At 45.5% G+C, this 12532-nt stretch overlaps 1 protein-coding gene across 4 annotated transcripts; it reads right to left on the bottom strand.

Annotated features, from left to right (window-relative positions):
* Nucleotides 1–1701: 1701 nt before the first annotated feature.
* On the bottom strand, nucleotides 1702–12170 carry dyrk3 (dual specificity tyrosine phosphorylation regulated kinase 3). 4 transcript variants are annotated; one of them, XM_038696160.1, is made up of 6 exons: nucleotides 11334–12170; nucleotides 9149–9258; nucleotides 5523–5728; nucleotides 5024–5327; nucleotides 4498–4914; nucleotides 1702–4399 (listed from the first exon to the last, which is right to left on the bottom strand). In XM_038696160.1, exons 1-6 carry the CDS (start codon nucleotides 11374–11376, stop codon nucleotides 3668–3670), a joined length of 1812 nt encoding a protein of 603 aa, XP_038552088.1. In that variant the 5' UTR covers nucleotides 11377–12170; the 3' UTR covers nucleotides 1702–3667. The 4 variants fall into 4 exon arrangements, with proteins under 4 accessions (XP_038552088.1, XP_038552086.1, XP_038552089.1 ...); XM_038696158.1 differs by having other exon boundaries at nucleotides 5024–5330; nucleotides 11334–12169; XM_038696161.1 differs by lacking the exon at nucleotides 11334–12170 and adding an exon at nucleotides 10957–11278 and having other exon boundaries at nucleotides 5024–5330.
* Nucleotides 12171–12532: the final 362 nt, after the last annotated feature.

The raw sequence follows: 12532 nt of genomic DNA on the forward strand, positions 1-12532 counted from the left end.
CAGGATTGTCTCTCTCCTCTCAGACATGGTCTGCTTGCTTGCTTGCTGATATTGGTCATTTGAATGAACGCATTAACGTGGGCACAATGACTTTGCTGTTGACGAGAATGAGTGAGCCACGCCCAGGTTGAGGAGAAACAACGTTGTTTCACTGCGAAGCTTCCTTCATACTTTCAAGATCAGCTGGCATTAAAACCCCTGGGTTAAATTCCCCAGCCACCCACTCATCAAACAACACCTCCGTCTCTCTCTCTGTCTCTCTCTCTTTCGTCTTCTTCGGTAGGTGATGTTGCTCAGCCGGTTCCTCCTCCTCCTGCTGCGTGTATACCTGACTTTTTCTTCCCTCTGGGCTCTAGCCTGCGATTGTAAACATCCATGAATCATCAGTGTTACGGGAGATGATCGGTCTACCGTCATAATTACCAGAGAATCTTCCACAATATTTTTCCACTCTCATCCCATCGATCTGTTCTGTCACCCACACAGATAGGACAGAGGGTACACAGGGTGCTGTGAGGGGCAGAAGCAAAGCAGAGGCACATTACGCGGAGGTGTAAAGTACTTTCACACATAGATGCTAAAATAACCTCAGAAAAACAAGATAAATCTAGCTATTACAGTGGCAGGACACTAGACTTATTTGACTGCAAGGAGCCCCTCCAATTTGGTCCCTAAGACGTCCAGATCTTTCGAAACTTTCCTAGAAGTGAGCGCCTGTGATTGCTTACTGACTGGAAGTGACATCATAACACACCCAGCAGTGCGTCACATGTCACAGCAGGGTAGATGCAGCTGCAATTGAACACTACTACTAACTATTGTCGACGCTTGCTCATTAGCTCACTGTAAAGAAACCTGCACCCATCATTTATTTTATCAGTTGCGTCTACCCTGCTGTGACTCCTTAATAAAGAAAATACCATCCGAAACTAATTGGAGTATCATCGCTGTTACATACATTATGTATGTGTGTCAGTAAAAGGCAACTGTGTAGCACTTCTAGAACTGGATGAGTGAGAATCTCCACATGTACGTTGTTCAGCCTAGTGTTAACGACTTTCATGGAAGTGCATAATAACAGGGCAATGTCAGTCTCACACGCTGCCTTGAAGTTGTGTCACAGGCCACTGACTCATCAGTGTCCGCTGAATCTGTAACCTAATCGCAGACTGAAATCTAATTCGCTTGATGGTGATTCACTATACCGACTGAACCAGGGGCCCTCTGGAGACACACTTGTTTCAGAACGGAGTCCGCCCCAGGTGTCAAACAGCAAAAACATCACAGTAACTGCTGGTTTCGAGAGCTTCAGGTGACAGATGAGGAATGGTGATCTGAATCAAAGTTTCTCTTGAGCTATTGTCTTACTACCTCTGCAATATCTCCCTAGAAAACAGCTTTCCTCAGACTTGAATGAAAAATCTGATTTAAAAATAAAATAAAAATCTTCTGAGTGTTCATGGGCAAATCTGTGGACAGTATGTGTAGTATTTTGCAGATCATGACATGCATGTTAAACACCTAAACACTGTTGCTTTGTTTTTTTGGCCTTGCTGTTTTTGATTGACATTCACAGCAGAGAGACGGGCTTCTACCAGGTGAGCTGCTGAGGTGCCCCCCACTTTTGATTTTAAAATATAACCTAAGTTGCTTTTTGTCAAAACATATGTTTCAAAGCAGAAATCAACCCACAGCAGCACATTTCAGTTAATAATCATTTTTATTTTCTTTAGAAAAAGAAACTATCACAACTTCATTTGGTTACTGTACAGTTTCTCTTCTCATAGTCACTCAGTCTGATAACAGGTTTGTGATTTCATGCTGGAACACCAAACACCCTCCTACTAACGCACACCACTAGTACAACATGACAGTATACAACTTCCTCTTTGTCCATTTTTGCATTTTACATCCTCTGATATTCTGGACTGAATAGCAATAGAAACCACTTCTATAAAAAAACAAAACAATGGAGACAGAGTAGAAGAAATCCCTGACAGTTCCACTTAGGAAACGAGGGACGAGAGAAAGAACTCTTTGAGCGGTGTGGTCCATTCAACATGCACCTGATGTATTTCTGTGTGCGTGTCTGTGTGCGCGCGCTTTGGACAGCACCATAATTCGCTATGCACGTGTGAGTTTAAGAGGTTCTCTGCCCTACATGAGACAAGAGTGAGAGAAACGAGAGCGAGAACGAGATGGTGGGGGAGGAGAGAGAATTTAGGTCAGATTGTGTGAGCACCTTCACGGAAAAACACTCATCTATGCATTCTCTTGCTCTCAGTGGACAGGACTGCATGCATTTCATCCATAGTCGGGACTGAGGACTGTAAGTGGAACACACTTCATATAAGATTAAGGGATGTATCAAGTATGTCTCCCTGAGAAACACTTCTTTCTTCAGTACCATAAAAACCCTCGTTTGTCACTGGCCTGTCCTGTCAACTCTTCTACACCTCCCCCTGAAAGAAAAAAAGAAACTTGGCTCATATTAAACATACCGCCCTTCATTTTATCCCATAATCTCTCTCACCCTGCACTATTCTTGCATTAGGATTAACACACCGCTGCCAACAATCACAGCAGCCAATTAGGGGAATGGGCAGGTGACATTTATATAAACTTCAACTTTCCACAGCCAACTTTCCACCCCACAGGTGTGTATGTGCAATGGCTTACAGTTGTAAGCCAGCCTCACGCAAACCAGTGTGAAGTACCGAGTGTGATGGTGACACCTTTGTGACAGTTCTAGTGGAGCTACTGCTGGGAGGAGGGTCCCGTAAAAAGGTTGTCCTATGCCCTCTCAATGTCTACCCGAGTAGGACAATAAAGCACACACACATATTAACGTCACATATTGAGCTGACATGCAAGCACCCGCGATCAGGAAAGGTAGAAAAAGAGAGCAACTAGAAAAGAAAAAGTGAAGACTTATTGCTAAAAACGGTTTTCCTAATTGTTCACTACATAATGCCAAACCCTCTTTACCTGTGTGAAAGACATTTTTCTGTGTGTGTGTGTGTATATATATATATATATATATATGAGGGATTTCTGTGTCAGTGTACGCAGGGCCCAAACACTACAGCATGATTCTATTTTTCTTTTTTATATTCATTGATGTTGACTGAACAATTCTTTGCTTGCTAACTGTAACCTGATAACGGTAATCTCTGTAGCCCTTTTCAAGTTTCACTCATACAAACACTTCCCAAGAAAGAGCGGCATCCTCTGAGTGTTAAGAAAGAAGTGTGAAGTGAGGCAAGTGACAGTGCAGGTGTGCTTGAGAGTGTTTTACTAAAACACAACACTCGGGTTAAAAACATTTGCTCATTAACCAAGCTGTCCAGTCACACGAGGAAGTTTTTAAAAAGCATTATCTAAATCAAACCGTATCAATGGCTGTAAGAAACTCCACAGCCACTCAAGGAAATAGTCTGTATAAAAACTGTTTTAGTGTTTCTTTTGTCTCTCTCTGTTCAGCTAATATTAAAAACCAGGAACTGGGGTGTCGACACCTCTCAGTAGAAAACAAATAAAACAACAACCAAACGAGTTGTAAAACCTAAGCTCCACTTTCTCCTGTACTCTGACTCCTCCTGAGGAGTGCAGAGGAGGAAGAAGTGGAGGGAGAGAGGAGATTACAGGACTCTCTCTCTCTCTCTATCTAAGAGACGAGTTTGGGTAGGACCGTGCGAAGAGGTATGGCGTCCCCAGAATCTCCCATCATGTTGCTCCTCAGTTTGTTGTTGGCAGCTGTGGTGCCTAAGATTGGCCCCCCTTTGACCAGGATAGAGGGGAAGGAGGTGCTATGGTGCTCGGGGAGCCGTTTCACCGTGGCCCCTGGGCTCTTATCGGTCCCAGGTAGGGGCTTGGGTAGGCGCCGATACAGCCAAGGGTGTCTGAGGGCCTGGCTAGGGGTGATGCGAGACGAGGGGTCCCAGTCCAAACACTTCTTTAGAAAGTCAGTAAAGGTGGGGTCCTCGCAGCCCTTGAGCGCAGCACTCCACTCCTTGCTACCTGGAGGACCTCTCATCTTTCCACGGCGAGAGCGAGACCCCGTTAGCACAGTGGCCCCAGTGGGCAAGGTGTTGGCTCCGCAGTAACGAGGGTGGCCCTTGGAGTTGATGAAGTTCTTTGCCCGTTTGGACTGCTCCAGGATCTTCTGCGGAGGCATGCCCAGCAGCTCCATGACACAAGCCAGCTGGTCGCCCTCGTCCTCGCCGGGGAACAGGGGGTAGCCGGTAAGCAGCTCGGCCAGTATGCAGCCGAAGCTCCACATATCGATAGGAAGGCCGTAACGTGAACCGAGGATCACCTCTGGAGCTCGATAGAAACGAGACTGGATGTAGGTGTACACCCGCTGGTGGTCAAAACAACTGGAGCCAAAGTCAATCACCTGGCAGAGACAGAAAAGGAAAGAATTGTATGAGTGAACATCAAATGTACAAACCTGTTATAGGGCTTTCACATGTATGAATGTGCCAGGTGTCCTACCTTGATGCCACTGCGTCCCTGCTGTTTGAGCAGGATGTTCTCTGGCTTAAGGTCACAGTGGATGATTCTGTGCCTGCTCAGGGCCTCCAGGCACTGCAGGATGGAGTGTGCAAACTTTCTGACCAGCGGCAGGCTAAAGCCCTGGAACTTGTTGCGCTTGATCAGTTCATACAAGTTCATGCTCAACAGCTCAAAGGTCATGCAGATATGGTTGCGGAAGGTGAAGTTTTCAAGCATGTGCACAACGTTCATGGTGCCGTTACGATCCTGCTTGCGCAGATGCTCCAGGATGCGGATCTCCTCCTGCGCCTGCCGGTGGAAACGCTTCTCATTGCGCACCATTTTCAGAGCCAGGTGCTGCTGCAGTTTGTGGTCGTATACCTTAGCCACTTGGCCAAAGCTACCTTTCCCAATAATCTGAAGAGGGAAATAAAAACTGGGTTAGCTAAAAATTTTACATTATATTTGTTTTACAGACACAACTGTAATTGTGTTCCTAAAACACTTCACAATATGCGTGTCTGACCTTGAGGAACTCGTAGCGGTAAGCCAGATGGTCATGGGGGACATTAATGTATCCTCCCTGCTCATCATCGTAGCCACAGTTGTTGTTGCCTCCAGCTATAGCAAGTCTCTTCTTGGCGTTGGGTCCCACGAAGTAGATGTCTGGATAGGAGTGGATCTCGGTCTGCTCCAGGGTGGTCAGTTGAGATCGGTACAGTCTCATAGCCTGGGTAGGAGTGAGAGGGCCACACAGCTTCCCACTATTCCCTCCACTCCCAACTCCACCCTGTGGGCCAGAGGAGTCACTGGAGCCCTTGCTGGATTCACTGCTGTGGCAAACAAGCGCAACAGAAGCATGGTGATGAACAACTGAAGTGGTGTTCCTCTCACTTATAAATTTGTGAAAATGTCCGGCCACGTGATGTTTATTAAAGTTCTTTTGGCGTCTTCGTGTGTGTGTGTGTGTGTGTGTGTGTGTGTGTGTGTGTGTGTGTGTGTGTGTGTGTGTGTGTCTTTCTCACCTGTCTACACTGTGCTCCTTGGACAAGCTAGAGACCGGGGCAGGTTTACTGGGCGTCTGACCAGTGGTCCCACTGTTCTGGGTGGTTGCTGTGGTTATCGCATTGATCTTTCGGTTGTTGGTGGAGTCTTCATACAGGTACTTGACCTTTAGCTGGCCACCTCGCACAGTTACCTGATCCCTCATTACAGCCTTGTTACTGACAACCTATTAAGGGGGGGGGGGGGGCGCGAGAGCGAGACCATGGACAAAAAGAAAGCCATTAGAAAATCCATTTGGTAAACACTCCACTGGAGCGTATTCAGCCGATGAACAGGGTGCAGAAGACGTGGTTTAGTGTGTTATATGAATGTATTCAATAGAGTGAAGAGAGGACCTCTATGATTTTGGAGAGTGTAGTATCTACGGATTGGTGACACAATAAGTGCTACTTGTAGCTTTCAACACCTTAACCTAGAGGCAACTGACAGTCATGCACAAAATACTTCTTTGTATTGCTAGATTCATGTTTGTTTTTTTTATTACTTTAATTTGTATTGCATTTTTGGCTCTGGACAGAACATCACAAGCATCCACACACAAACACACACACACCATTGAACAAACTCAACAAGAACAGCTGTTAGAGGCAGTTCAGACATTTATGCAGTCTTAATGTGAGTTATTCGATAGCTTAACAGTTCAGTTACTTGTTGGCATCATGTAAATAATCCATTTTTCCAAGTTCTTGTCGGAGATATCGCCTTTAGTTTTTAGTTGGTATGTCAGCTTTTCCACTGTATGGATATCCAGACATTCTCAAATCCATACCAGTATCTCGTTATACCTTTTATCCATGGCTATAAGCAGAATTTTTGCAAGCAAAGAGGGACGACAGAAAAGCTGAAAAACAGATAATGGCATACATATGTACATATCACCACCTCATATTAACATGGAGAGAGCGATTCCCTGTGAACTCATGATTCATGCCACAAACATAAGTGGAATGTGCATCTAGTTAGCAATCTAGCTCAGCTTTTGTATGATGCAGCACATAAATGGCGAATTTCAGTCACAGGGCAGCAGATATGCAGCAACCAAGTAGGTGAACTAGCAAAACTGGATCGAGATCCAGTCTGGTAGGAAATGTAGAAACAGGTGAAAGGTAGAAGCCATCTTTGGCAAAACAAATAATATTTTAATTTGTATAGCCCAGCTTTTAACTTCTTGAAAAGATTTTAATATTTTGATTGGGGTTCAATATGACTGCTAACTGGCTGGCCTCAGCTCATGGCGATTAGCATAAACAACAACAACAACAACAACAGATATTGCATCGGTGTCTGGACTAAACAATAGCTCTCCATTTTGTAATCCATTTAGAACGTCTGTGCCCACAAACAACCTGAAAGGTTAGATGAGTTTCAGGAACGCTTTAGTCCTGCTCTCAGCCTGCCAGTAGACTCAAGACTCGTTTCGGCAACCCCAGGAATTCATTCCTCCTCATTCCCCGTCTCTCCCTCTCTTCTCTCTCTCTTACCAGCGGAAAGAACCTTCCACAAGATTATGGAGCACAAGGGAAATGACAGTCATTATAGTTACATTATACTCTTAAACTATAGAAGCAGTGTGGCTGTTAATAAGACACGCTGACATAAACTCAGCGTAGCCTTCCTATATGGAGACACACGGGAGAGGCGTATTTACTGGGTCTGTCTAGCTGTCTCTCTTTCACATGAACACTCCTTATTTTAATAGCAGTGTGGTTTCACCCATCTGAGCGGGGAGTGGGGTGATTAGACTGCTACGCTGCCCTGTGGAACTTCTGGTCTATGGATGAAACTGCATCAGCTGATAAAGACAACACAACAAGGAAATGCACATTAAAAAGAAGGCGTTGGCATGTGACGCTGAAAGTGGATGCAGCTCGGAGTGCGTTTATGTTGTAAGTTTGAGTCCTAAAATAAAGGAGGAATACATGTAACCATGTAGTCTTAACTTATTAAAAACGACTGCTGACCCACGGTCCCATGCAGCTGTTGTCCCAAAGCGGTTCTACAAACACAGAGAATGTCACTTATCGAGCCTATTCAACCACACACAAAAATCAAAGCTTTCTACATGTAGAGCACCAACTGTGATGGACTATTGGTTGACCTTGCAGGGGGGGGCAATTAGAAAAAAAAAACATATATATATAAACTTTCAAAAAGTGACCAATGGTGGAAATGAAAACCAGAACATGCAATTCTTCTTTATCAGCAGGTAATACTGAAGGTGGGGAGTCCTCTGTGTGTAAATCTGCATGCTTCAGCAGATGGAGAAGAGCTAATCTCTTTGCTGTCAGAGACACTTGTGTGCTTTTCTCCTTCACTCAGAGTTGCACAACTCAACACATACAGACCTTTGACACACACACACACACACACACACACACACACACACACCCGGAACTGTTACTGCAAAATTCAGTTTATTTGTTTGACCTTTCCTTTAATAAAGAACTAGGATGACATCAGTTTATTACTTTAATAGCGCATGAGACAACTCTGAGTACAGTACAACGCACTGAATTGGGGCAAGCTACTGTCAGTCACATTCAACAGAGGATTTTACCTCTGTGAGAGTGACAGAAAATACAAAGGAAAAGGGACAGGGCTGGAATAGAAAATGAGGCCTGACCTCAGTGTTAGCCCACTGATGGCGGATTACACGAGGCCGAGGAGGAAGAGGGGGAATGTTGATTGGTGATTTTGTTTGTGGGTCACATTTTCAAGTCCAATAAATCTTTACAATATATGAAACTAGCCTTTTTCCCCCCCTTCTGCTGGTGTGGGGGTCTGTGGAGTGTCATCTGTGTTTGTGCATTTTCTGCCAAAGGGGCTTTTCAGAGAGGCAAACATAGGGGACAGATACCCCTTTAGGTCCTGCAACATGTTAAAACAGATGCATCACAACTTGTTACCAGATCTAAGAGTGAAGAAACCAAAAAATAAGCAGCAACTTATACTGATATATGGGTCAGTCTACTGAACCCTATGAACGGCATCTTATCACTGGGAGTTACTGGTTTCCCCATAAATACACATGACTACACACAGATCAAACGTGTTTTGGTTCTTCTGTCAAGTCTTTTTTGTCCGAGCAGATGAGGACAGTCAAGTTTAAAACAGAGACCATACAGTATGTCAATATACTGTACAATGGTAATTTTGCATCCTGTGAAATGCGCTGTTTTGCACATTCAAACTACAAAAGTTCACACGGCTAATAATTGCTGTTGGATCTCTCTATTTACTTTGGACAGAGACACAAAATGGCTACTTCACATCAGCTAATCATGAGAACTGCCCGCTGCAACACACTCATGTCCCCTCAGGCAGTCAATCAATATTACTCACATGATCACATGCTATTCTCATTGAAGGGAAGAAAAACTGAATTACACAGGTTGGACATAAGAGGTAAGACGAGAGATAACCCCTCCCGCCCGCCAAACAAGACTGAGAAAAGGAGCGAACGAGAACAGGGCTGAGTGGGGAATATCTCTCTGAGGAACAGGATGTCTGGAGACAGAGCGTGCTTCAGCACAGGAAACACGGCTTTACTGGCTTTGTGCATGTGAGTGTTTGTGTGTGTACTTACTGTGTGTTTAGGCATAGGGGGCAACCCGGACGGACTGTTTGTATCAGCGTCGTCTTTAAGGATATGGTCTGTCCTCATGTATGAGTCATACAGACCATCGCCATGCCGTGCTGAAGGAACAAAGATGAACACATGATCAGTGCGATAATGTAGAACCATCAAATCTGTGACACAGACAGTTGGGGATGAAGGCTGGCAATGACGTTCAGAGGAAACGCCTACAGGATACAATCTAATCTCCACAGAGGCAGACCATCCCTTGTTTGTTCAAACTAGGCAAAGTCTAATTGATTATTTACAGTTCTGATGTCTACCTTAAGACTAAAACAAATGGTTTGGCATGACCCAACAAACCCCTTGAGCTAACCTCAGGACAGCCCCACAGCACTGCTCTCTGTAGACCAGTGGGGATGCACATTGTCTGCCACAACATCCTAGCCCACATTAACAGTGAAAAGGCCATTATTAATAGATACAATGGATGTATCTGCTGTGTCCAATACATTGTACCCAAGGCCAGAGCTCCAACCTGACCAGCTTAGATAGGGCTTAGAGTCCCAGATCGCTAGCGCTGCAGGTGGTATTATTGGCCTAATATGGGTAACAGATGCCACTGTGACGACAGCATCTTTCCATCTGCCCATCTGTCCATTCAGGCCGAGTCATGTAGCGCACACACACACCAGGTGTGCTCAGAAATAGAGCTCATATGGAAGGATGCGGGACACTTTGTCATTCAATAGTGTTGTGTGTGGGTGCTCACCTCTGTGGCATCAAGCCAAACACCTCATGTGAGATGAGACAGAGTAGATGGATGAGGGATGCATTTGGGACTGGTAGGTGGAAGCCAGTTACTCAAATGACAAAACTCCATCAGCCGGCTGTTCGTCGTGTCGTTTATCTTACCCACAAGTTGCTACTTTAATAGAAGAAAGCTCTTAGTATTTATCTCAGATAGCTTGAAATAAGGCAGAGTAGCCTGTTAGCATAAGCCATTTATATAGAGCTATTGTGTTGGGTTAGCTCATTAGCAAAAGGCCAAAACAGTGGAAGGTATGGTGTTCTCTCTCTGATTAGCCCTAGAAGTGTGTGGTAACCATGTGCAGGTGCGTCAGAGCCCATGTCCCTACAGACCAGCTCCGGGACAGATTAGATTAGACCTGCTGCCCGGATACTGATGCATTAGACCTGCACAGCACAGCAAACAGAGGCATTAGGGCTCCACACACACAATATTAGCAAGCACAGACCCCATTAGGCCTCTGCAAACTCCTAATCACTCAATGGGGGCTCAGCACATTCTGTACAGCATCTGACTCTGTTGTCCAAGCAAACTTTGAGGGTGGCTTGGGGTAGAAGGGGATTAAACAGATCCCAAACTTTAAACATCCAGTCTACTACATCCAGATCTCCACACTGTGACAAACCCCATTCTCCTTTGAACAGCAAAGGGGTAGAGGACAAGGTTCAAGCAAACAGACATAACTACAATAGATCATGCGTCCTAAAACGTGCAAGAGGGGGTAAAGTCACAGCGTTTTTCCCTCCTCTTCCTGGTATCCTGGACAAAGTGTCTTCTTACAGTGTCACCAAATGTACACTTTCTAGCATACACGCACGTTTAAAAAATGCCTGAACCCCAAACACACATACAGGCAAACACAGATGACGTCAGTACAAAACACAAGTAACGTAAAACAACAGCAAAGATGACAGCCACGGTACAAATTCCAAAACAGCTGTTTAAAACAAGTAGCATAAACAGATATGAAGCCTTATCAAACTTCGATAAGACTGGATATGCTTACGAGGAAGATGATAAAAACTGCTCGGAGCTTCCTGGACCCTCTTCTAACACATTCACAGACAAGAGTCTCGTGATTGATATGGAGTTGCGAAGCAAACGAAAACATGTTTACACCCCGCATCTTGTGAAACTGTGACTCGAGCTGCATCTGTCCGTTATGTCCACGAGACGTGACATTTACACCGGGAGCCAAGAAGATTTGTCAATCAAAGCCATTTTAAGCGCAAGGTATTTCTGTAAAGAGCTGCTTGAGGGTGAACCTAATGCCACGGGCTGCCGTGCTGGCAGTGTTTCCACTTTAACGCTGAATCTGCAGGGGAAAACATTTAGCAGAGTTACAGGTTACTGACAGAGAGTGCAACACTGTGTTGTGGTTACCTGTTGCTATTGGGCCCTCTGGTTTTCTGCTTATGATCATCATGATTGCAATTAAAGTGTGATGCCAGCATCCGAAGTGGGGAAAACAAATCCCGAATAAAAAAGTGGAAAACAATGATTCAAACTAGAGTCACGCAGCATTTATTACTTTGCCGTCTGCTAAAAAAAATAAGTCCCCTTGAGTTGTGGTTTCGGGTTTAACTAACTCGGGTTATTTTCTAGCTTTCTTCTGGGCTTTGCCTGTAATTTATCCTTGTTTTATTAAAACCACAGAGATGTGTATTCTGCTCTCGCCCTGGCTAACTTTAGCCTCCCTGGCTGCAGTTTGAAAACCCTGAGCAGGCGGTGGGGGTCGTCTCCCCTCAGTTATCTAGCCAGCTAGCTGGTACAGCCACAAAAACACTCGTTCGCCCGAGAGCCGCTCCCTCTAATAAAATAGTTTGAGTCCAAATGTTACAGCTTGGTGGTCTGACCCGTGTGCCCCTCGCCTTTCTCTGCCGGTACAGTGAGTCGATCCAGAGCACCATTCCCGTGCTTATTCCCGGTTAGCAAACAGCGATGCTAGCACTCGTTGAATCCCCGGGATCGTGTCCTCCTTCGGGACAGCTTGGGGCTGCTGCTCGTCTTCAGGGACGGCTAGCCTACATAGGCTAGCTGTACTCAAGACCCATGTTGACTGCAGAAACCACCAGGGGCATCGCCTTTGCAGAAAAGCTTCACCTGGACTCAGGGCAATAAAGCGGCGGTGTTTAATCCGTCTTCTCCGCGGCAGGAGTATCTTATTCGCCGCAGCTGTGTGTGTTGTTGCTAGGGCGTCTTCACTGAGCCTGGAGTCGGCAAGGCGAGCGGAGGGAGGGAGCAGGGCGGGGCGTAGCGAGCATCCACACAACAGGCAGGAGGGCGGGGCGTAGCGAGCATCCACACAACAGGCAGGAGGGCGGGGCGTAGCGAGCATCCACACAACAGGCAGGAGGGCGGGGCGTAGCGAGCATCCAGACAACAGACAGAAGGGCGACCTGCAGCGCCCAACTGCAGCTCTGCATGGGAGCTGGTGTCAATGTCCTCAACAATATACTGTAAATGTGCTCTATTATAAAACTGCATGTCCTACACACCGTGAATTAAACACCAGCGCTGTGAAAAGTCTTTTCTGTCTGTTGAGTCATTAAGGTCAGGTTATTAATAGTTATTGATAAAGG

This window comes from Micropterus salmoides, unplaced genomic scaffold, assembly GCF_014851395.1.
Source record: "Micropterus salmoides isolate LMB-PRFRI ecotype aquatic unplaced genomic scaffold, ASM1485139v1 Ms_hic_scaffold_4, whole genome shotgun sequence".
Taxonomy (NCBI): Eukaryota; Metazoa; Chordata; class Actinopteri; order Centrarchiformes; family Centrarchidae; genus Micropterus; species Micropterus salmoides.

Bases quoted from the DNA above. Each gene is read 5' to 3' on its own strand.
- dyrk3 (XM_038696158.1), bottom strand. From the start codon at position 11,376: ATGATGATCATAAGCAGAAAACCAGAGGGCCCAATAGCAACAG. The intron at 9,259-11,333 runs GTAACCACAACA...TTGTTCCTTCAG, and splicing joins AGAGGGCCCAATAGCAACAG to CACGGCATGGCGATGGTCTG. The intron at 4,915-5,023 runs GTCAGACACGCA...TTCCCTCTTCAG, and splicing joins ACCGCTACGAGTTCCTCAAG to ATTATTGGGAAAGGTAGCTT.